This window comes from Leucopleurus acutus (assembly GCF_964270905.1).
Source record: "Leucopleurus acutus genome assembly, chromosome: 10".
In the NCBI taxonomy this organism is placed as follows: Eukaryota; Metazoa; Chordata; class Mammalia; order Artiodactyla; family Delphinidae; genus Leucopleurus; species Leucopleurus acutus.
The window spans coordinates 57,420,738-57,446,129 of NC_139153.1; the positions used below are offsets into that span (position 1 = coordinate 57,420,738).

General features: G+C 35.5%; 1 protein-coding gene across 4 annotated transcripts in view; it reads left to right on the plus strand.

The window, feature by feature from the left end:
* The window catches only part of SLC4A7 (solute carrier family 4 member 7), a 121,893-nt gene that overhangs the window by 74,240 nt on the left and 22,261 nt on the right, over nt 1–25,392 (plus strand). For all 4 annotated transcript variants that reach the window (XM_082848832.1, XM_082848833.1, XM_082848834.1 and 1 more), the window contains 9 exons: nt 3,922–4,037; nt 5,931–6,088; nt 7,671–7,758; nt 9,394–9,540; nt 13,982–14,088; nt 16,203–16,377; nt 20,030–20,163; nt 21,322–21,567; nt 23,416–23,521. In XM_082848832.1, coding sequence (XP_082704958.1) covers nt 3,922–4,037; nt 5,931–6,088; nt 7,671–7,758; nt 9,394–9,540; nt 13,982–14,088; nt 16,203–16,377; nt 20,030–20,163; nt 21,322–21,567; nt 23,416–23,521 — 1,277 coding nt within the window. The remainder of the gene's footprint in view (nt 1–3,921; nt 4,038–5,930; nt 6,089–7,670; nt 7,759–9,393; nt 9,541–13,981; nt 14,089–16,202; nt 16,378–20,029; nt 20,164–21,321; nt 21,568–23,415; nt 23,522–25,392) is intronic.

Below are 25,392 nucleotides of genomic sequence, written 5' to 3' on the forward strand. Positions count from 1 at the left end.
GCGGACTCTCAACCACTGCGCCACCAGGGAAGCCCTAAAAAAGTATTCTTTAGTGACTATGTTTTACTGACAGCTAAGCATCAACGTGACATATGAACACTAACTATAGTGGTTTTAATCACATAATTATTACCACATTTCTGCATAACACTGAATAATATGTAACGCTTCAATAGTAGCTTATAGTTAGTAGCCTGTTTGATGTGTATAAAATTTTGTGTAAGTTGGGTGGATATACCTATTTTCAGAAACTCAGGCTCAGCTCAGCTAAGTTAAATAAATTCCCCTGGATCATATAGCTAGTAAGTGACAGCCCATGTCCTCTGACTAAACATCCTGTGTTCCTACCAGTATATGACCAACCAGCCTCTCCTTCTCTTTATTGGCTGTATCCAGACATACTAAATACATTTAATCAAAGCTCATTGTAGTTGCCAAAAAAAGATGATACTTTTAGAAGTTAAAAAATAGAAGTTTTGTGGTTAAATCATTGTAACATTAATTATGATAGTACTTATAGTAACCATTGTTTCATAGGTTGTCACACACAGTGATGTGTACTTTTCAAATATCACATTTCTAATTTGTCTAACAATTTGATGAGTTCATGTTATCGCTGTTTGTAAAATGAAGAAAATTAAGACTTAGAGATGTTAAGGTTATACCGTAAATGACCAGAGCAAGGACTTGAACCCAGATCTACATACAACAAAATCTATAGTATAGAATTTAATTGTAAATTTTAATACTCTGTGGAAAAGATAGAGTATTATATAATGAGGTAACTAAACAAAAGAAAAAAATCTAGAAATAATTACTCAGAAATAACAAACATTCTTATTTTAATTAAAAAGGACTAGCAAGGTTTACTACTTTTCTTGAACAAAAATGACTTTAAAGTTACTTCCCCTTGCATTTGTTTTTACCTATATCTGTCAGTAATACTGGACATTTCTTGTTTTACCAGTTTCAATGTTATCAGTGATAAGGGACTATAAATTTTATATGGGAAGGAAGGGATGTACAGGTTCACAATGGCTTATTAGGTCATGTTGTTAAGAGGATAAAAAGAGCAATTAACTGAAAATTGAGGGACACGATTAAATTATTTCCCCCTCTGCCATTAAGTATGCCATGAGATTTATTAGCCTTTCTGAAGAAAAGAAATTAGAACGTAGGGAAAAGAGGGAATTTCTAAGGAAAAGGGAGAGCTCATAATTACTGTTTAAGAAGACATTTATAGGAGGAATGTAATTACAATAATAGGGGCAACTCTATATTATTCCTTGCCTTAGTTACCTTTGCTGCTTAGAGCAGCTGGAAACTCTATAAGTTTTCCTGAAGTCTGATGAAGAAGGTGGCCTTGGCATCATTTTTGAGAGACTAATGTCATAGATTTTTGTGGCACGGGGTCATGATTTGTGAATATCTGTAGTAAAAAGAAAAAAAGAAAGTGGTGTTTCCCATTAGTTATTTTTTGGAGAATAATTATGTAAAAGACGTAACTCACTTTTAGTGTTTGTAACTGTCTTCTGACTCAGTGTTTCTCACCTTCGGCACTATTGACCTTTTGGGGTGGACACTTCTTTGTGGTGGGGGATGTCTTGTGCGTTGTCGGATGTTGAGCAGCACCCTTGGCCTCCACTCACTAGCCGCCAGTACACTCCCTAGTGGTGACAACCAAAGATGTCTCTAGACGTTGCCAGATGTCTCTGGGGGGCAGAATCTTCCCCAGATGAGAACCACTGCTCCAAATACTTCTACTTTCAAACTTTTAATGACAGAAAACTGATATCTTTGATTTCTGTTTCTCTAGGTAGCTTTGCTATTTTAAGAAAAAGAATGTAAGGCACAATAATAGATTTACCAGGGTATGATTTTTAAATCCCAGTACTGATTGTATACATACTCATATTTGTTTTTTCTTTGCTCAAAGCAAGTAAAGTCCTTCTGAGTTATTTGTGCTAATGATAGTTTTAATTTTGGGGAATTTACTCATTTAATTCTGAGCTGTAGGAATTTACTGTAGGAGCAGGGATACTTCCTTAACCTTTTGAGGAGATAGCTTTAACTTAGCTGAGACTAGGAAGGATTGCATGGAGAAGGCGATGGTGGGATCTCTAAGGTGTGCCTGGCATGCTGACTTTAACAGGTTCAAGGTGACCAGGTGAGCCCATGACTTCACGTCATCTCTTCTGGCTTTGTCAGTATTGAGTTGTATATTATTTCTTCTTCCCATTCTACTGTATCCTTGTTTTCCCCCAGAGCCTTCTCCCCATTCCACTCTTCTCCCCAAAATCTGGTGCCTGGGACTGTTCTGGGAAGCTGTGCCTATGTTTTTTTTTTGGTTACACGTTTGCAGGTTGGATGCATTTAGTAGTTAGCAGTGTGTTTGTTGATGATCATTGCAGTTGCTGCCAGGGCCTTAATGATACTCTTCATTTTCTTGTGTGGGAGTTGGTGGAAACCACTGAAAAATACTGGTTCACTTTTTTTTTCCACTTGGGCATGTATTTTAATAAAGGAATGGACTCTATAATGGAAGTGTAGGGACAAAGTTCAAAGAAGAGGCTAAAATGGTGATAAATTAGTTAAGTTTTAGGAAATAGTTTTTATTTCAGAATTGTTTAATACTTCTAGGGAATGAGCACATGGCTAAGGGGATTGCGCATACTTTTTACACTGAGATTTTTGGGTCAGAGTGACATCCTAGCGTAGATATTTAACATAGAAGTGGGTATCACAAAGGTCTTCTTTCACTAAGTTTAAGCAGTAAACTCAAATGACTTAAAGTTACTAGTGTATGTTGTATTCTGTAAAAATGAAAACTCCCTTAGAGGCATTGAATATATCTGATATGCTTAAAATTTTGGAACTCAATTACGAATATTAACTTTAAAGTTTATAGGATCTAACTACAAACAATTTAATTGAACTTCTGTAGGTCACTAGATTGTCTTGAGTGGCAGAGTTAAAACTAAAAGTAAAGACTGTTGTAATTGTCTAGTGCATCTTCTCCTGTGATACTCAGTGTTTTGGGTAATATTAAATCTGTATTCTTGAACTAAAAAGTCGGGTGTTTTGAAAAAATTAGATACATTTAATGGTAGAAATCTGTGTTAAGTACTTAAACATTTTTGAGATTTGAACTTTATGCAAAATTCGTAGTGGTAATGATTGATCATATTCTACTGGGTGTTTTTATGTTATTGTGTGAATTGTTGCTGAGTGTTACTTGAAATGAGTATACATAATGCATGAACATATATCTATCATTTGTAATACAAATAAGCTAATTTAATAGAACGTGTATCTAAAATAGTAAAAACATTACTATTATGTTTTAACATATTTCTTAGGAATAATGACAGTAGGCAGCACATAAATTTCACACAAGAGAATGAAAATTCTTGAGGAAACTGTTAAGATTAGGGATGATTATGGCAAAATTCGTGTACGTTTAGTTGACGTAGCTCTTAACATTTTCTGAGTTACATTTAGGTTTTATCAGAAATTTTATATTGTTATTGATGTAAGTGTGCTAGACATCATTAAGCTAATTTAATGATGTGGAGTTCACATGTCTATTGGATACCTTGAAAATGGATGCCCTAAGTATTTCTAGTGGTGATCAGACCCAGGTCTTCTACCTTCTACTCACTTTTTCTCTTTTTTCAAAAGGCCACCATTTTTGTAAATGCCAATTATATTATTTAAAATGTTAAAATATATAGCTTCATTATTGCTTAAAATGTTAATCTACTCTTGCTGGTATGGTACTAACACTTGGCACCTTTTTTTTTTTTTTTAACCTAGCACATTTGCTTTTAATAAACCATCACTTTCAGGATATGAGCAGATTCAGGTTACAAAGTGAATTTTCTCCTTACTAGTTTGGAATTTGTTTGTTCTTAAATACAGGTATTTTGGCCTCTCCACAGTCTGCACCTGGAAACTTGGACAATAGTAAAAGTGGAGAAATAAAAGGTAATGGAAGTGGAGGAAGCAGAGAAAATAGTACTGTTGACTTCAGCAAGGTAATTCTGTTACTAACTATACATTTTCATAGTCATTTTTACTGAGAAAATTGTAGCAATGTGGCTTTATTAACATTGATTATAATAATTTTTAATAACTGGTGCCTATAAACCTGCATGTGATGCTTATGATATGTTAATTTATGATCAGAAATTGTGAGAAAGGTAACAGTCTCATAGCACTTGAATAACATTATATCTTACTAGTGTTAGAAATTCTGAAAAAAGAATATATGAATAATATGGTATTTTCATCTATACCTACCCATAGATATCATGAAACTTCAGTACCTTTTGAATTACAGTCGTTTGTTCTGGAGCTACTAGAAAGATTAATTCTGGTAATGATGTTATAGCAGTAATGATTCAGCTTTTTCTCGGCTGTAATGTGATCCCAGAATTATTGTCTTATGGTGTCAGTACTTTCTGGAATGTCACTGGGAAACATTGGTGCTTCCCCATGGGTAGGTAAAGGTAAAGGCATGGATTTAAAAACAATTCACCTATCTCAACTATGATTTTGAATTGTGGTAGACGAGTATTTAAATGAAATATAAAAAGAACTTATTTCAAAAGAACAGGACAAAAAACTACAAGTTCAAATTACAATTGAATTTAAAGCATACTTTGTGAGTACTGCCTCTGAATAATTGATCCCCTGTGGCCATTGTAAATTTTTTTATTGGTATTTACTATAGGATACGATGTCAGACTTTTAATTAAATGTGATTATTTCAAGTAAGATTCATTTTTTAAGCCTTCATCTTATGATGCAAATTCTATAAATCACATTTTGCAGAAAAGGCATTTAAATGATGATTTGCGGTATAGCTTTGCTGAGCTTTATGCTCTAAAATTATAAAAAGCTTTGCCAAAAAAAAGCCTTGCTTATGGGACATTGTACTGTTCTAAGTCGATCATATTTTTACTGGTGCACCAATTATTTCAGATGAGTGTAAAGTGTTCAGTAACTAAATTGCAACGAATAAATTACTATAGTTTAAGTTATAGATCTCCTCTAGACATGGCAGATGCCATTTACTTTTGTTCCTCTGTCACAGTTTTCCTTTTTTTACTTGGTCTGTCCTTGTGTACACCTCCTTATCTCCTGTTGGGCAGGAGTCTGCCTCCTGGCACTGTAGTTGTGGCACACTGGGTGTGGGACTCAAGAGGCCCGCTGTAAGTGCTGGTTTTATTTTAATAGATAGCCCTGTAAGTGGTTGTTTAGTGCCTTGTGTGAAACTGCGTATAAACGAAGAAGTTGCCATACTTTGATATTATGCTCGTAACCTTTTCTTTGTAATTATACACAGACAACTGAATTTGATTATATAGCACTACCATATATGTATACCAATTATGGCTATTTTAGTTTTAAATAAACATAACTTTTCCCACTTAATGAGAATACTGGGGGATGCCCAGAGTTCTTTAAAATAAAAAGGACTTATAAAAATATATAAAATATAAAGGAACTAATTGATTTCTAAGATTAAACAATAGATAATAATTAAATGAATATTTTTAGCACTGTGTATAATTTCATGGACCACTGTTAGCTTGTGAACTATATTTTTGTCTTTAATAGTTTTTAATGAATACTGCTATATTCATTGAAAATTTTCTCTAGTTTGTATGTTTGGTAATTTAGATCTCTGAAGTAGTAAAGACTATGACAGTAAAACAGTTGGGAGTTGTTTGGTAGATGTGTTTTGCTTGCTTTTTTGTATTTGTCTTTTGTATTTGTGAGAATTTTGGCATTTTTACATCCTTTAGATCACCAGTTTTGATTAGCAAATAGTAGTCTTAAAAGCATCTTTTCTTTCCTATTTCCCTCTGGTCTTATTAATACCATGCACACTTTATTTTTAATTATTATTTATTTGTCACTAGGTTGATATGAATTTCATGAGAAAAATTCCTTCAGGAGCTGAGGCATCCAATGTTCTGGTGGGAGAGGTGGATTTTTTGGAAAGACCTATAATTGCGTTTGTGAGACTGGCTCCTGCAGTTCTTCTCTCAGGGCTGACCGAGGTCCCTGTTCCTACAAGGTAAAGAGAGGGTTAATTCCAATTTACATTCTCCCAGAATGTCCAAAATCTAAAAAATTTTATTCACTGAAGGAACATGTTGCTTTATGCAGCATAGGAAGCACAGGGAGATCGGCTCGGTGCTTTGGGATGACATAGAAGGGTGGGATAGGAAGGATGGGAGGGAGGCTCAAGAGGGAGGGGATATGGGGACATGTGTATGCATGTGGCTGATTCGCTTTGTTGTGCAACAGAAACTAATACAGTATTGTGAAGCAATGATGCTCCAATAAAGATCTGTTTAAAAAATTGATAAATTTAAAAGCTCAAATTATAAATTAAAAAAATACATTGGATTTATATTTTTACAAGAAGTGCGGTATCTTGGGAGCCTTGGTTTAAAAAACAGTTCATCATTTTAGACATAGTATGTTCTGTGCAGGCACTGAAGTCAGAGAGAATGGAACTGAATCCTTGCTCTGCCACTTTTTGTGGGACGGTCAAGCCAGACTTCAGTTTTCTAAGCTTTATTTGTAAAATGAGGGTAGCAGTACCTCACAGGGTTGATTAAATGTAATAATGCCTCTGAATTAGGCAAAATGCTTTGTTCTGACCTGGTCAAATCTTCTGTTCAGTATACATTATAAGTAAAAATTAAAATGGGGGTCATATCCTTACGAATTAGCAAGTTGTGTTATAAAGGGTTATTAATTTGTTAGCTACTGATTGTATAAACTTAATTACAAATGAGAATAAAAATATTTTTTTCTTATTCATATAATAGTAAACAAGAAGAATTAATTGCAGCTTGATTGAAATATATGTGCCAGTTCTTAATAAGCTTTACTGAATTGCATTAACGGTATAGTATTAAGATAAATGAGAAGAATAATTTCATAGATTCACATTTAAATTCTTACAAAGCAGGAAGCTGAATACTTCCAGTTTGGATTATTGTGAATATTAATATTTTACTGTAGTGTGAACAATGATATAACTAAGTAGGAAGTTAAGTAATTTTTATTTAGTCACTATAAATAAATTAAAATCAAATAATAAGAGGTTTGATGTTAAATTTGGAGTTGTAAATAAAAATGCTTTTCCTTCCAAAGGGATTAGTCCCTTATTTACCACATTAGTGTCTTTATCCAGACTGTAGTTTGAGGGATCATGGATTTCTTGTGCATACTCTTAGCTATTTTATTAAGCCAAAGTAAATACTTAAATGGGATTAGTATTCACTTTATTTACTAATTTACTTTTTTCATCAGTACAGACCAGAAAAAATTGTTACTCAAAATTCAAAAGGATATCGAAGATGGGAACTTTTAATGTAAAACACCAATTCCTTAAGTACTTTTTTACTCTAAGGAAGATGAAAAGTAATAACTTGGTAGAAAGTTATTTATGAATGCCTTTCGTAGTTTTGTGATCTGTTTTCATCTGAATAGAGTTCCATCCTCTTTTCAGCCATTGGTGTGTGAGGACGGAAAAGAGGTCTGAGTGTTGTTTCTGTGTTTACATTTGAATGATTTCTTTATGATTCCTAGATTTATGTGTGTATGTTGTTTATGTTTAAATCTGTGTTTTCATGTTTCCTTAGGTTTTTGTTTCTGTTATTGGGTCCTGCAGGCAAGGCGCCACAGTACCACGAAATTGGAAGATCAATAGCCACTCTCATGACGGATGAGGTAATTAAAATGCCCTTTGACGTGGACACTGATTAAAAAGCATATAATGCATATTATAGTTCTCCTTTCATAGTGAAGCTTAAAAAATTGTCCTTGTTTGTCTTTACTATTTTATCTCATATTCACTATTTGCCTTTCGCAAGGTCTTTAGGACCTTTCTGTCAGGGATCAGTGGATACTGTTTGGTTTCCTCCCCCCCACGCCAAGTTGAAATTATTGACCATCTTCTTGACATTTTGAAATTTTCTTCATCCTGCATTTCAGGATATTGGTTCTTTGGGTTTTCCTCAGGACTTTGTGTTTTCCCCTTTTTTCTTTATAATTTCTTGCTTTTGCGGACTTCATCTTTGACCATGGCCTGTATTGATCAGGACTTTGTCTCTTTGGGAGAGAGCTTTATAGTCGGGTACTTGTTAGACATCTCTGCTTTGTGTCCCTAAGGCATCTGAAACCCCACATGTCTGAACTGACCTCCTTTCTCTGTTCTGTCTCAGTCAGTAACCAGATTTTATTGATTTTACCTTTTCTGTGTATTTTGCATTTAATCTACCATCTCCTTTCCATCTGCACCATCACTTCTCCCTCCAGCTTAGACTCTCTTACCTTCTTTTCTTTGGTGACAAAAGTGGATCATATGGGCCTTTCTCTAATAGTATTTTCCTCTGTACTATCAGTAATATGCAGATTTGAATAAATCATTTCCTTGATCCAGATGTATCAATGACATCCTATTGTATATTTGTTTAAATTTAAAATCTTTACCGTTGTCTTAATAGGGTCTGCCTAATCTAGCCTCTGTACGCTTTTTTTTTGGAAATTTACATGTTATGACTGAGTAGTCACCTTTTCTCTACCACTTGCTCCGTCCACATCAGCTTCCTTTTTGTTCCTCAGATATGCTATGCCCACTGCTGCCCCTGGACATTGCTGCTCTTCCCTTTGCCTGAGTGCTCACTCTACCACCTCCACCCCACCCTATGCATGCTTTGTCCCTCATTTCAGACAGATTTCTCCTGTAGTGTTTCCTTCTCTAAGAGACCTTCCTTGGCCACCCAGTTCTTCCCCATCAGCTTCCCTTCCTTTACCCTGCTTTATTTTTATAGGCACATTTATTATTACCTACAGTTGTGTATTTATGTAATTACCTGTTTCACTGTCTTTCCCCCTGAGTTCTTGAGTGTAGGGACTTTGCCATATCTGTGTCCATAGTGCTCAGAATTGTGCCTGCCAAATAGTAGGCACTCAGTAAATATAAATGATCAAATTAGTTATTTAAGTAAGATTGTTAGCATACCGATGATTATTCCTTTAGGATAAATGACATTAAAATGTCATAAAAGTAAATGATGCACCTACAGTATTATTTTATTCTGTATTTATTATTTCCCAAGTAAAATATTCTCTTTTTAAAAATTGTTGTGTATTAACACATCACTGGTTTCTTTTGTTGTTTGTTACTCTTAATTCATCTGGTAATACTAATAGTGGGTTATTTTTTAAAGTTATTAGCGAGAGTGGGAACAAGAGTTAAGGTAATTATGTAGAGTTAGTTATGCTATCCAAAGTGGATTACTATGTGTAGAATTTTCTTTCAGCTTTACAATCCTTTTACTCAATATGTGTATTTTTCTTTAGATTTTTCATGATGTAGCTTATAAAGCAAAAGACAGAAATGACCTCCTATCTGGAATTGATGAATTTTTAGATCAAGTGACTGTCCTACCTCCAGGAGAGTGGGACCCTTCCATACGCATAGAGCCGCCGAAGAGCGTTCCTTCTCAGGTGAGAATCCACACAGTACTTCTTGGTTTATACATTTTTAAAACTCAAAAACTATATGAAGAACTACTCTCAGAGAAGTTGTTCCCCACTGTGTCCTGTTTGCCTTCTTACCCCTGTCCCCACCTCCTGTGGGTCACCATTTGTTTTAGTTTTTTGTTATCCTTCCAGCTTTTATTTAGTACGGGGAAATATGAACATATAGTCTTGTTCTCTCCTCTTTCTTACCAGAAGTTAACATCCTATTTGTAGTGTTCTGCACCTTGCTTTTCTCATGTAACAATATTTCCTGGGGATCTGATCATAAGAAATCATAGAAATACTCCTTCCTTTCCTCACAGCTGTGTTTTATTCCAGTATGGATGCACCATAGTTTGTCCTGTTTCTGGTGCAGGTTGTTTTCAGTCTCTTGCTATTACAAACCATACCGTAGTGTTCATATTGCCATTTTAGTCTTGTGCAGATGTGTCTGTCCGTAGGATGGATTCACGCGAATAAAATTGCTGGCTCACATGGGAATTTATTTATAATTTTAGCAGATATTACCAGAATCTCCTCTTCAGGTTGAACTGTTGTGGACTCATTTTGGTGATGAATGAGAATGCCTGTTTCCCTACAGCCTCAATAGCACAGTGTGTTGTCAAACTTTTGGATATTTGTCAGTCTGATAGGTATCATTATCTTACTATATCTGGTATTTTAATGTGGTTTTAATTTGCATTTCTGTAATTAGTGAAGTTGAATATTCCTGAATATTTTTTGCTCATCACCCTCCATCACTTTTTTTAACATTTAAATCATTTGTTGATCCTTTTGAATTTATCATGACGTATTATGTAGAGAATGCATGCAGTTTGTCTTTTTTCTAAATTGCAGCCTGGTTGTCCCTATTTATTAAAAAGCATTTCTCCACTTGATTGGTGATGTTCTTTATCATTTATTAAATTTCCATATGCATTCAGGTCTGTTTCTGGAATTTCTTTTCCAGTGGTCTGTCTATTCATGGACCAATTTCACACGTTAATTTCTAAGGCTTTTTGTTATATTTTAATATCTGGTAGGTCTGCATTCATTCTCAACCTCTCTCTTACTCTTGTTTTTCTGAATTTTCTTGGCCATCTTTGCATATTTATTTTTCACATGAGCTTTAAAATCAGCTTTTTACTTACAGAAATAAGATGTGATTTAAAAAAAATTGTGATGGAAATTAAATTTCCAAATGAACTGATGGAAAGTTGACATCTTTATAATATTGAATCTATTCAAGAACATGGTACATCTTTCCCCAGTTGTTTTCCTATTTCAAGTCAGTTTTTGTGTCCTTAAAGAATATTATAAAGTTCTCCTTATCTGTGCCTTACATACTTCTTGGTGAGTGTATTCATAAGTATTTTATCTTTGTTTCTATTATAAATGAGGTCTTTGTTCCATTATATCATCTGCTTGTTGCTTTATATATATATATATATATATATATTTATATATATATTTATATGTATGTATATACACACACACATATATATATATTTATGAAGGCTATTGGTTATTGTATGTTTCTTTTGTATCCTGCTACCTTTCTTAATGCTTTTATTGTATGTAGTAGTTTTTTAGTCATGTAATCTGCAATAAGAGATAATTTTATCCCTTATTTTGTAATTCTTATACCTCTAACAAGTTTTCTGTTAATTGTATTGATTAAAATCTCTAATAGTTTTAAGTAGTAGTTGACTTCAAAGGGCATTTCTTAATTTTTTCCTGATTGTAGTCAATATTCCTAGTGTTTCTCTCATTAAGTTACTGTCTTTAGTGCCAAAGTACACATTTTATCATGTTAAGAAAGTACCCTAATTTCTGTTTTATTGAAATTTTTAATATAAGTGAATGTTGAATTTTGTCAAAGGGCTTTTTAGCATCTCTGGAGATGATCATATAAATTTTATTTATCGGGCTTCCCTGGTGGTGCAGTGGTTGAGAGTCCGCCTGCTGATGCAGGGGACACGGGTTCATGCCCCGGTCAGGGAAGATCCCACATGCCGCGGAGCAGCTGGGCCCATGAGCCGTGGCCGCTGAGCCTGTGCCCCGCAACGGGAGAGGCCACAACAGTGAGAGGCCCGCGTACCACCAAAAAAATATATATATATTTATCAGTTATCATGGTAAATCTCATTAATAGGTTCTTTAATTTGAAAGCACTCTTGCATTGTTGGAATAAGCCAACTTGGGCTTTAAAGTGCCTGTACTCTTTGTCTAATGTTTTATTTAAGTTGTTTGCATCCTCTGTTTGTAAGTGATTGGTATATAGATTTTTGTGCAGTCTTCACATTTTGGTATCATCATTATTCTTGTTTCATAAAAACAAATTCGTAAGTTTTCCTTTTTCTGTGTTCTTTAAACCTTAAGTGGTTTGGAATAATTTGGTTCTGAAAGTTTGAAAGATTTCTTTATTAAAATTTTCTGAGCTTGACTCTTGTGTCGTAGGCTTCAACAACTTGCTTATTTCTTCTGTGGAAATTGGTTTGTGTAAGCTTTCTCTTTTTTCTGGAGTCAGTTTTGGTAAACTGTATACCATAGAAAATTACCTATTTTCTGGTGTCGATTTTAGGAAATTATGTTTTTTGGTATATTACCCATTTCATCAGAATTTTTCATTTATTTGCAGAGGGTTGTGTTGTGCAGTCTGTCTCTCTCTTTGTACATATATTTCTTATATATATGTAAAATTTATGAAGTTGCCCCCTTGTCATATCTTTGGTTGTATATTAGCTAATAGTTTATCATATTTTTCCAGTAGAGCAGCTTTTAAAATTTATTTCAGTTCTCCTTTTTAAAAAAGTATATTGTGGAGCTTCCCTGGTGGTGCAGTGGTTGGGAGTGCGCCTGCTGATGCAGAGGACGCGGGTTCGTGCCCCGGTCCGGGAGGATCCCATATCTCGCGGAGCGGCTGGCCCCGTGAGCCATGGCCGCTAAGCCTGCGCCTCTGTGCTCCGCAGCGGGAGGGGCCGCAGCAGTGAGAGGCCCGCGTACTGCAAAAAAAAAAAAAGTATATTGTGTTTTGTAACTCGATTTCTGCTTTTAGCAGCTTTATTTTATTCCTTTCACCATCCTTCAAAGATTTTTTTCACATTTCCTGAATTAAATGCTTAATACACTTATTTTTATTCTTCCAGTTTTCTTAATGTAAGTGCTTCATTTTCTTGAATGAAGCTTTTGCTGTATCCCATAGATTGTGGTATATAGTATTTTTCTTTAGATTTGTTTTCTAGGAATTCTGTAATTTTGTTTTCCCTTTCCCCTTTGAGCTATGATGTAAGTTAGTTTTAATTTTGACATTTTCTTTTTTTTTTTTTTTTTTGGCGGTATGCGGGCCTCTCACTGCTGTGGCCTCTCCCGTTGCGGAGCGCAGGCTCAGCGGCCATGGCTCACGGGCCTAGCCGCTCCGCAGCATGTGGGGTCTTCCCAGGCCAGGGCACGAACCTGTGTCCCCTGCATCGGCAGGTGGACGCTAAACCACTGCGCCACCAGGGAAGCCCCAATTTTGGCATTTTCAAATGGTGATCTTATGATTATAGATAAGTTGTGCTGCCCTATAAATACTGAACATGTGAACCAGGGAATTTAAGTCTTTAGTTGATCGAGAGTCTTTGATACGGGGGACCTCCTAGGATAAACACCACCCCCAACCCCGTCTTTTTCTTTCTCCTCTTCCCTCTCCCTTTCTCTTTGGTCTCCTCTCTCTCCCTCTAGCGGTCTCCCACCCACCCCAACCCAAACCCCGCCACCCACCCACCCCCCCTGCACATGCGCGCATATGCGCGCGCACACATACACACACACACACACACACACACTTTTTTTAGTCCAGCAACCTCTGACCTTTGGAGGTAACAAATTAAAAGCTCACTCTGGTGAGGAGGAGGAGATCTTTTATCATGAGAATAGTACTCTTGAATTTGTAATAAAACTTAATTGGAAATTGATTTTTATGAAAATTTGTTTAATAACTCTTGTGCTACTTATGTCTTAAGGGAAGTATTTTAAAAAGGAAAAAAATAGCATTTACTCTTAATATAAAGTGTATTTTTTCTATAGTTAACATGAGTAAGATTTAAAAAATTCTAGTTGGAGAGATGCTTTATTGGATATTTCTGCTTCTGTTGCTGAGTAGTAATTTGAAATGGGGTGTGTGGGTGTTTTATAGTTTACCTGATATTAGAATATAAAGCAGAAGAAAACAATATAAATTTGAAATATTAATAGAGACAAATTTTAGATTCTATTTCAAAGTGCAGTTTCTTTAAAGTGGAAGTTTACGTTAGGAAGCATTTTTTTCTAGGAATACTGGTTAGATATATAATCAGTATGATATCTCATGTTCCCTCTAATTGAAGATGCCTTCTCAGCTTCCTTAAAACAATTCTGAAAATGTGTTTTTTGTGAAATGCAGGAAAAGAGAAAGATTCCTGTATTTCCCAATGGATCTGCCCCCAGCTCGGGTGAGACCCCTAAGGAGGCCCCACACCATGCTGGGCCTGAGCTACAGAGGACTGGACGGTGGGTACAGATACTGATACAGTGTGGGTGTCTTTTAGGGGCTAGAGATTGATTTGATGGAAAAGGCATAAGCATTCTTTTTCTTTGCAAATATTTGGAAAGTAATTTTGTACAGTATATTTTCCATATTTTAAAAAATGTATATTATTTTATAGGTATATAATGTTAAGGATAATTAATATGCACTTTAAAGTAGTTTACTAGACTATATTGGGCTCTGTATACCAGGATTTAATTTAAAATGAAAATATTATGCAGCATATGTTAAGAGTATTGTAGTTCTATAGTAGGTTAATTTAACTGCCTGTACAGAAGGTTCTTGAGGAAAGTGTGGTGTCCTATTGCCATTCTCATATGAAGTTAGAGAATTATGGGAACAGAGAGGAATTGTAACCAATGTGTCGTGTGTGTGCATAGATGTAAAACTCTTCCATGAGCAGTACATCATGAGGTAATGTAAAATTCGACAGACAAGCATAATTAAACCGTAGTAATAGTCTCTGGAAACCTAGTTAGAAAAATTGTTGCAGAAGTTAATTTTTGGAATAAAGAACAGAAATGTTACCAGTGCAAACATTATCTTAAAATATTTTGTAGAGGTAGAAAATGATATGGTATTACCATTGTGTAGAAAAAAGCATGTGGATGTTGATACTGTTTTATCCATTGGTGGTCCCTATAGAACTAAAGATCTTGAAGCTTAAATATTTGTTTAAAAATCCAGGATAGCTTTTACAGGATGTCTTAATTCATTGACTAATATAGTAGTCTCTGAGTATAATAGAGTAAGACTCTGTCCCCATGCAAAAGGGGCTTATTTAAGTTATTATTATTATTACTTCTTCAGACTTAAAACTGAGGTAGGGTTAGTCACTGAGAAGTACCAAGCCATACCCCCAGTGATCTCATGTTACCCGAGAGTCTCATATAAATGATTGATTTGATGATATACTTTCATTTTCTAGATTATCATTGGCACCATTTTTATTGCAAGTTGGCACCTTTTTTTAGTTTTCTCAGTCCCCTTGCTGTCATATTATTTATAGGATAACTTCTTCCAGGTGTCAATGTATGTTTAGGCTTTATTTCAGTATTAACTTTGGAAAAAGCTAGAATGGTAAAGCTTGAAACATCTAAAGCATTTGAAAGCATAAGATTAATTTGTTTGGTGTATTTTTCTGCAGTAAGGATTTGAATGATATTTTATGAGTCACAAAATCTTTTTAAATTACTGATTTGTCACCGGTATTTTTTGAGTACCTACTATTTCCCAGGCAGTGTTCTAGACACTGGAGATAATGGCAGTGAATAAGAAAAGGTCCCTGCCCCTCACAGAGCTTATATTGTAGTGGAATGCTTTCAAGTTAGATGTATCCAAAAGTCTGATTTTAAAAAACACTGAAATGATAAGTCATTGAAATGATTTGATATGCAAATATAGATTTTAAATTTACTAACTAAAACCTCTTAGTTTTATTAATATGCACACTGGTTTGACTACATATACAGTAAATTACATACACTGAAATAGTTTTTAGGCTTTTTTTCTAGACCAGAAGTATTCATGTGTTTGAAGTACTAAAATTTTAAAACTAAAATGATTTAATTCACTACTTGAGTGGGCCTGAGCATACTATATTCATATTAAAGGGTATTTGGGGACTTACGATTATATTATAATTGCATTCCTGGTATTTCTGACACTTGCCTTTAAGATTTATAATATAAATAATGATTAATAGCATTGCTTATGCACATTTTCATGAATGGGTTGTTAGGTTTTATTTATTTTTATTATGTATTTCCTTGCACATTTGTGTTTGATATCTATTGCATTTACTCATATAGTCATTTGCCTGTAGTCTTTTCAGTATATAGTCCATATGATACAGATGTTTGTGTCTCTTTTAACTTAGTGAGGTCTGCCTTTCCACTATCAGTGGATTAGATTAAATGAGTTTGTCTTCTATAATTTATACCATTATTTAAATAGGATATTGATTTTTGTTGACAAAACGCTAGGCACCAGCAGTTTTATGTAGCCCATAGTTTTAGTTTGAACTAGCCAGAATCCTCTAGTGTACAGTTTGACGAGTTTCATCTCACCTATTTAGGCTTTTTGGTGGTTTGATACTTGACATCAAAAGGAAAGCACCTTTTTTCTTGAGTGACTTCAAGGATGCATTAAGTCTGCAGTGCCTGGCCTCGATTCTTTTCCTATACTGTGCCTGTATGTCTCCTGTAATCACTTTTGGAGGGCTGCTTGGAGAAGCTACAGAAGGCAGAATAGTGAGTACAAAGATTGGTAGTGGCCAGGCTCTTAGCTCTTCAGAGGCAAGTGTCTGTGTGCATTTGTCTCACTATTCATACTTTTATTTGAAGAGTCTACCCACAGCATGATTAACCTGTCCCAAAGCAGACTTCCCCCAAAGGTAATTGCAATGGAAAACATGGGGAAGCCATTTGAACAGGAGAAGATGCACAGTTGAGGTAAAAAAAAAAAAAAAAAAAAAAAAAAAGAAAGAAAGAAAGAAAAAAGTTTGTCATGGCTTGCTGGATGAATGGTTTTATAAATTGAGTAAAAGGCTTGTATTGTCTTTGTGGGGGGAGTGGGTGGGAGGAGACAGATCAATTGAACTGATTCTGGGTGGGTCATGGGTGGGAGAATTTATCCGTGGGGTCACTTTGTATCCTTTAAGGCATCATAGGATTAGTTAGAGCCATATGATTAACATTAACTAATCCACCCTGGCAGGTCCCCTGGGCTAGACTGTTTGGAAGAAGGGAGCATAATTCTGGACAAATGATGGATTTTTGAAGTGGTGTTTAATTTTGCTGTTATTAAATTTGTGTGAATGTTGCCAAAGTGTTAATTGGAAAGTACAACTGAAAACTGCATCTATATTTTGATATGACTAGAATGAAAGTTTTTATGTTTTTTGTTCTTAGTGATACTGTATTGGGGCTGTGGGGGCCTGATATTGGAACAGCATCTAGTGCTTCGTGAAATTGGGAAAGACTTTTTTGTTGCTGTTTATATACATTTTAATGGCGTTTAAATGAGACAGTTTGTGATTCCTAAGTATATTTTGTTTAATGATATTTACTGTTTGGAGAAAATTTATTTTTTACAGATAAAAGGTTAAAAACCAACCAATTCTAAGTAGTAATAATTGTTCAATTAAAGTATTTCATAAGCTGAACATGAGATAAACCTGACAACTGAAATTTCCTTTCAACTCAATTTATTTTTGATTATTTAGATTCTTTTATATTATTATAGCAAAATAGATATTTTTAGTAAGTTTCTTTATGTGCTGTCACAAGTTGTACATGTAACTCTGCTGGTCCCTGAGGAAGTGTGTCTTGTCTGTTACCATCATGGAAATACTGTTTCTTTCCTCTTGGACTGTCACTCACTGCCTGCCCGTCTCATCCTGCTGTTTAATACCCTGTGCATGTGATAGAGCTCTAGGCACTAGAGGAACATAGACAAGGGTAAGACATGGGCATGTGTCATCTATCCTCAGGGTCCTAACCTAGGAGAAAAAGATAGGATAGTATATATGTAGTTACTATGTCGTGGTGTTCTGTGCCACACGTGAGTGAGGTAAAGGAAGAGCTGTAGGAGTTGTAATAATTTAGAATAGAGAAATCGGAAATACTATGGAGGGAAATGATATGGAGATGATGCGTTTATTTTCAGATGCCTTATTGGAACTTCAGGTAGAAATGGAGACATTAGGAGGTGCAGTTCCAGAATTTATAGAGTGGTAAGAAAGAAATACGAAAATTGGGAAACTGAAAATAAATGAGGTTAACAATGTAAAGGGAGAGAAGGAGAGGAAAAAAGTGTGGGAAGTTATCCCCATTTATGAAATGGAGGAAGGATGAGAATGAGGAGAACAATGGCCCAGAGAATTAGACACAGGCACAATCAGAGCTCTGAAAGAGGAGTCAGGATGATGTAATTTTGTAAAAACCAAAATAGAGGTGTAGAGAAGGAGGAAGATCAGCAGGGATTGTTCAGTGCTATACAGTGGAGAGGCGTATGGGGGAGATTAGGGGAGGGCTTCTGGTGGGTAAAATGGAAGCTTTTGAATGTGGGTTAGTTAGGGCAGTATAGGGAGGGCTGTGATTTCTTTAGGGAAAGACAGGTTTTAGTTTGGGAATGAACATAGAAACAGTTTAAAAATTGGGAAAAAGTAGGTCTGGGTAAAAGAACCTAGTAAATGTGGCAATGAGGGGTTTGGGGAATGGTGAAAGGAAGGTCTTCACCTGGAAGTTTCTGCTCTTTCAACACAACATTGAGGAGGGAAAGTAATTTTGCGCCCAACTGCCTTCCCCACCCCATTAGCATTTCTTTATTTGCCATTTCCTTGTTTCTCTGCTCAATTTTTTGCTTTCTATTTCTAGATGTTGTTTAGACTTTTTTTCCTTTGATTTGAACTCTAAATTCATTCCTAAATATACATATTATAATTGAACTAAAGATTTTATAATAGCTTAGTAGTGTCTTCCAGGACAATCTCTTGTTTGTCTGTGGGCAGGAAAACAAATTTATCTCATACAATTCATAAATATATTATTAATATGAACACTTATTCATTTTGCCGAAAGTCTAGTTTGTATGTGGGTTTGATCCTATTTTTATACTAATAATTGAGTGTTACTTTTACTACATACTATTCTTATGTTGTGATTTTGATTTTGGAACATGCTCTTATTACTGATGATGATAATTGCTACCATTTATTGAGTGCATTCCATATGCCAGACAGTGTGCTTGCTAGTGTTTTCAGAAACACTGCTTCTTTAAGTTCTCCTGGCTATCATCACCCACATTTAAAAATGAGAAAAGTTGGGCTGGACAAGTCTGAGATACGGCCATGGTTTAGCACCTGGTGGGAAGCAGTCTTCTACTTCAGATCTGGTTCTGAAGCCCTGCTCTCTGCCTGCTGCTGGGTTGCCTCTCAAGTGCCAGGAGGCTTGTTTCTCACAAGTGTCTTGTCTTTGCTTTACCGATGATGGGCTTTTCCTTTCTTAATTGTATATCCCAGTTGACCTTGATGTTTGTGAATGGTAAACCGTTTTCTTTCTGACCCCTCCCCTCTGTCGAGTGTCATAGCCTATATGCCTTAGCAACTGATAACCTAATCAGTTAGGATGTAATGTTGGTAGTGAAACAAAATTGGCCTACTAGCTTTGATTTAAGGTTTTCTATGAGTCTTTCATTTTATCATTTTTACCAAACTTTAATAATAATATTTCCTCATGTATGGTTTCTAGGAGTTTTTTAAGGAGATTTTTCATCTATTATTTATGTTAAGCATTTCATGTTTTATATATGTTGGTTAAGCCCATCATATTAGATTAATTTCTTTAAAATGTATGGGAAATTGCACTTTAGAAGCAAGTTTGAGAATGATAGTTTCAAATTTGAGCATGCTAATTTCTTATTCATCTACTTGAAGGAGTCTTTTTTTTTGTAGCACACCACATCGAGCATTTAGTATGTTTTTTATTTTCTTAAATGAACTATTTCAGACATGCAAAAATATTCAAAATAATGTATACATCTTTATACTCACCATAGGCTTAAGAAGTAAAACATGTATAGATAGGGTTGGAGCCTCTGTGTCCATCTTCCATTTACCCCTTTTTCCTTACTTCCTGTAGTACTGAGTTTTAAATTAGGATTGATTATAAAAGTTCACCTTTAATATGCTAAAACAAAACAATTTTTCTATGTATTTAAAATATATTTGTAATTTTCCATATTTAAAATTTAAATTTGAGATTTAAAGTTGCATTTGCTTTATTTTTTTAATCACTTGATTAATATTTTTATTTTCCAGGTATCTTATATATGTGTATTATAGTAGGTTAGAGATATATTTATGATGTATTACCTTTATTCGTTTCTTTTTTCCTTAAACAGAGTGCAATAGAGTCTCTTTTTGGAGCATCATTAACTGGGATTGCCTATTCGTTGTTTGCTGGGCAACCTCTAACAATATTGGGGAGCACAGGTCCAGTTTTAGTGTTTGAAAAAATTTTATTTAAATTCTGCAGGTATGTAATAGTTACCTACTTGTCACATTTGTTTATGTATGTTTATAATTATATATTATTGTTACTAACTTTAGTTAAAAGTACATTGTATATTTAATAGCTGAAAAAGAGGATCTGATGAGTATACATATTTTCAATATTTTGGGGCTACTGTGTGGTCAACCCTACTCTGGCTCCTACTCTCATCCCCAGTCACCTGGAATTTAAAATCAGTGGATTTGAGTGCTGATAAGAAAATCACTTGAGGGACAATAAAAGTCCTTTGTGTTAGCAAATTTCAACCTAGTAAGAAGGTAGTTAATCTGAATTATTTATTATACGGTATGTTGGTCTTCTAAAGGAAGTTTAGAAAGCAGTGGATCTCGAAGGCTCACGCTGACTTTACCCAGCAGGCCTGTGTCACAGAGGGAGCTGCAGCTCACAGTGTGGGGTTAGTGCAGATTACTGGAGCTGGTAGCCTCGGAATTTGACATGGCAGTACTATTCCTTTTGTGAGATAAATGCAGTTGAATATTTTAGTCTGAAACAACTTGATGCTGTTAAATGTTTGATTCACTAATTTCTCTTGTTTGGATTCTTTTGCCACTGGACAAGCTGATTCTGATTCTGATCTGGCACAGTACACACATTAATAGAGAATGTAGTGGCCTCAAGTGTTTTAGACTCACTGGTAGTAATTTCTTATTTGAAATTGAATTGGAAAATGAAGTCACTGTGGTGATACTGGTGGTAGAGGAGCTGGTGGTGGTGGGGCTGGGGCGTGGCTGCCGTGTTGACGCTGGAGCATCTGGGTCTTCAGAGAGAGCGACATACATCCACTTGTTCTACAGGCTGCTTATCTGTCATTTACTCCTCATAACTGATTTCTAAAGTGAGATCTTTGTTTTTAAAATATTTATTGCCTAGTAGATTTTCACTGTAAACCTTTTGTATAAGTAAAATATAATCATTAAGTCTACTAATAAGAAGCTAGTCTTCAGTTGAAGCAGAAAAACACATAGAGCTTTCTTTAGTCATTATTTTGTCATTCTGTAATGTGTTCTCTTTTAGAAATCTTAAGTTTTTATACTGTTCTTATTGTTTGTTATGAAAATTTTAAGTACCAGTACTGTTTGGCATGTATATGTTGATCATGTCCACATTTTTCTTTCTAAACAGAGATTATCACCTTTCCTATCTGTCTTTGAGAACCAGTATAGGTCTGTGGACTTCTTTCTTGTGCATTGTTTTGGTTGCGACAGATGCAAGCAGCCTTGTGTGTTACATCACCCGGTTCACTGAGGAGGCTTTCGCAGCTCTCATTTGCATCATATTCATCTATGAGGCTTTGGAGAAGCTCTTCCATTTAGGAGAAATATATGCATTTAATATGCACAACAATTTAGATGAACTGACCAGCTACTCGTAAGTGTTTCTGTTTCCCCTAATAGTAAATGTATTTTTGCAGAGGTGTCTGAGCAAAAGAAAATGGACTTTTTGCAATGTGATGCTCACTGTATATCTAGCTATAACTACCCAACTAGCAATACGGAGGTTGACTTGTTTGTTACAGATGAGATCTTACCAAAGCACACAGTGGATGTAAACGCGGTTGTACAAATTCAGTCATTTTTATTCACTGAAACAATTTGTCCAAGTGTGTGTATTTTTGGTTTTATGTGTAAATTGGATTGACCAATTTAAATTCAGTTGTTTGGCAACTAATCACCATATATTTATATATTCTTCATGTTTTGCATTTTCATTAACGTTTTTGAAACTTGATCATTTTTATTGGAAGTTATTTTAAAGTGTAATTTCAGTGCAGTGTTGTATGTTGTTTAGTGGATTATTTTCTTTGTGATAAGAAAAGCATGAAATGAAAATATTTTAGGACTCTAGAATAAAATAGGATTTGAGAAGTAATTATAATAGTTACAAAGGGTTGGCAAGCTTGTTTAAACTTGAAAAAGGTTATTAAAATTAGACATACCGAGGTAGATGCCTGTATTTGCTGTCTTGAGCACAGTTGGTATGAGCATGAGCCTGCATTTGATTAACTTACCTGGAGGAACATGGTTACCAAAAGCCTTCCTTCCTCCTGCCCCCCTCGGCCCCAGTCCCTCACTTCACACCCCTCCTCCTCTCGCTGTCCTCACACACTCTCGACTTTGATGCACAGAGGAGGGAGGGATGTGAAACTTCCTATAAGACATTGACCTATTTGAAAATATTAGTGACACTTTGATGCCAAATCTATTTTGTGTCATTTTCTTTGTTCTTAAACTAGTTAATTTTTTAAATGTTATTTGTTGTCTTCTCTCTTTCCCTGCTACTTTGATCTTTAAAAAGCATGGTTTTTATATCTAGTGCCAACCAGTTAGAGCACTGTTTCCTACCTGTGAACATCATTTGTTCAGCTAACATTCTGTGACCAGGCACTGTGTTAGGAATGTTGAGTAATATATTCATGTCAGTGTTCGCCATTCATATCGTAGCCCCTTTTGTGTATGAAGAAACTGAGGCTCGTGGAGGTTAAAACTTGACTTGGGTCAAACAGCTAGTAAATGATAGAGCCTCAGTTGAATCCAAAGTCCAGCCACCTGCCTTTTCTCAAACAGCTCATAATCCAATTGAGAATATTCTTGTTTCTTTTCATTTTTTAAATCCATATTTAGAGATTTCTTTGCTTATGTATGTGTTTCTAGCTTTTTCAGGCAGGTGAGATAGTTCTGGATATGAACTGAACTCTCTGATTGCTTTGACTCTCCTAGTCCTGTCCTGAAAAACTATGTTTTACCTATTACTTTAAGGATGGATCTTAAGATGAGTAAAGGATGAGCATGAGCAGGTAGGGCTAGAATTAGTAGGAGTATAACTTATACTGGTTCCCAGTGCATGTTGTGTGTGTGTAGATGGGAAGGCGGCAGCGGCTCCTATGGAGGTAAGTGGTAAGATTTAGTGGAGGCTGACCGTGTTAAACATGGTGGTGTCTTCTCAGATTTTTAAAGAAAATAGTACTGCCCCAAGGGATATATCTAACCAGTTTCATTAAGTAAACATTTTATTGGTATTTCTATTAGCTTTGTTATATTTATATAAGCCAAACTTTATTCCATTCCATTGTTTCTGATATTTTCACTTTTTAGTCTCCATGCTTTGCAACATGGAAAAAAGTTAAGAAGTTAAAAGCTACTCCATTGTGTGACTGATTTAATAAAATGTAAACATGAAATGCAGAATGGTTAAAACTACCCAATTCTGATTTCTCAGATGTGTATGTGTTGAGCCTTCTAACCCTGGCAATGAAACTCTGAAGGTGTGGGAGGAAAGGAATGTAACGGCACACAACATTCCCTGGGGGAACCTCACTGTCTCTGTGAGTATATGTGAAGTGAAGGCTGGTGCAAACAGTAACCTTGTTATTTAGCTTTTCCTTAGTAAACCTAAATTTCCTTCTTGATTGATGGATATCATATGTTTTCAGAATATAGAGTTGTGTTGACCAAATAGAAGTTACCACATTTTTATTTATCATGTACTGAAGTGTATAGGTTGAAAAGAATGAAGCTGGTAGGAAGGGAGATCAAGATGGACTATATTTGGCTTCCAAGATATTAATTATTAAAAAGATTTGAATAATCTTCTGGTTTCTAATTCCTCTTGGATTCATAAGTTCATAGGCCTGTAGTTGCTGGTCCTCAAGTCGACAGTTCCAGCAGCTCTTACCCACTTGCGCCTTCTGTTGATCAGTCCATCTGCTCCGGCAACTGCTTATTTAGAAGATGAGGAATGCTCGTACTGAACCTGTTTACCTTGTAGAGACTAGTATGACTTCAGCACTGAAGGAAAGGAAAGGAAAGGAAAAAGGACAGAAACATATAATGAGCACCTACTGGGTACTGAGCACTATTACATACATATTTTTGTATTCTGTTGGGAAATGTTGTCCTAGCCCTAGAAATACCTGTTTTGGACACTTCCCAGGTTGGGATTTAGAAATAAAGATGTCCAGTGATGCTGGCAATATCAATTAAAACCAAGATCCCTTGAGCTTCTCTGGTGCTTTTTATATCATGTAAGCAATTGTAGGTCATTCTTTTCTCTCTAAGGGTGATAGCTCCTAAATATGTAACTGGAGGGATTTCATCTGAAATTTTATCCCATTGATAATTTACATCTGCACTGTCCGGTACAGTAGTCACTGCCATATGTGTCTATTTAACTGTACGTTCAATAAAATTAATTAAAAGTTCAGTTTCTTGGCTTCACTAGCCATGTTCCAAGTGCTCAGTCCTGTTGAGTGACTGGCTGCTGGCTGGCTGTACAGGACGATGCAGATACCTGACATCTTATCATCACAGACAGTTCTGGGGACAGTGCTGATGTAAAGCACTGTGTGTCAGTAATCAGCTTAGTTTACTGTAATCAGCTTAGTTTACTTACTTTACTGTTTTATATTAGAATAATATTTTATTAACTCTGTCTATTTTGTTGTGAAAGAGGTAGAGTTAATAGAGGTGCCTATATGAAAGTGATTTGTTAAAAAAGCTCATTTCATGATGAATAGGATGTCTTAATATTTTAGATTATGTATATGGTCTTTTCAGTGTATTTTCTTGATATCCATCAGGGCCATGTTAGGTTTTTTTGTGTAGCTATAGCTTTTATTTCTATGATCCATGTTGTAAATTGTAGGATTACTAATCTTAGCACGTAGAAATTGAGAATAATGGAAACTTTGTTTTTCTTTCAGTAAACCTGAGTTGTATTTTATTTTTGTGGTATGCGGGCCTCTCACTGTTGTGGCCTCTCCCGTTGCGGAGCACAGGCTCCGGGCACGCAGGCTCAGCGGCCATGGCTGAGCCTAGCCATGGCTGCTGGGCCTAGCCGCTCTGCGGCATGTGGGATCTTCCCAGACCGGCAGGCAGTCTCTCAACCACTGCGCCACCAGGGAAGCCCTGAGTTGTATTTTTAAAATGAGTCTCATTAGAATCTAAGTAAGGAAAAAAGGACTTCAGTTGCATGTGCCTTTGTTAATCTCTGGTTGCCTTTCAGTTATTTTTCCCCCCAGAGGAAAATCAAGTCAATATATTTCTATAATTGTATTGTATTATGTTATATTATTGACTATATTATTGATTTTATTAATGGAAATATTTCAGTGGTCACTTTACTGCTCACAGTCCCATGCATTAATCTCACCATCAGAAAAGTCAGAAAGGGGCTTCCCTGGTGGCACAGTGGTTG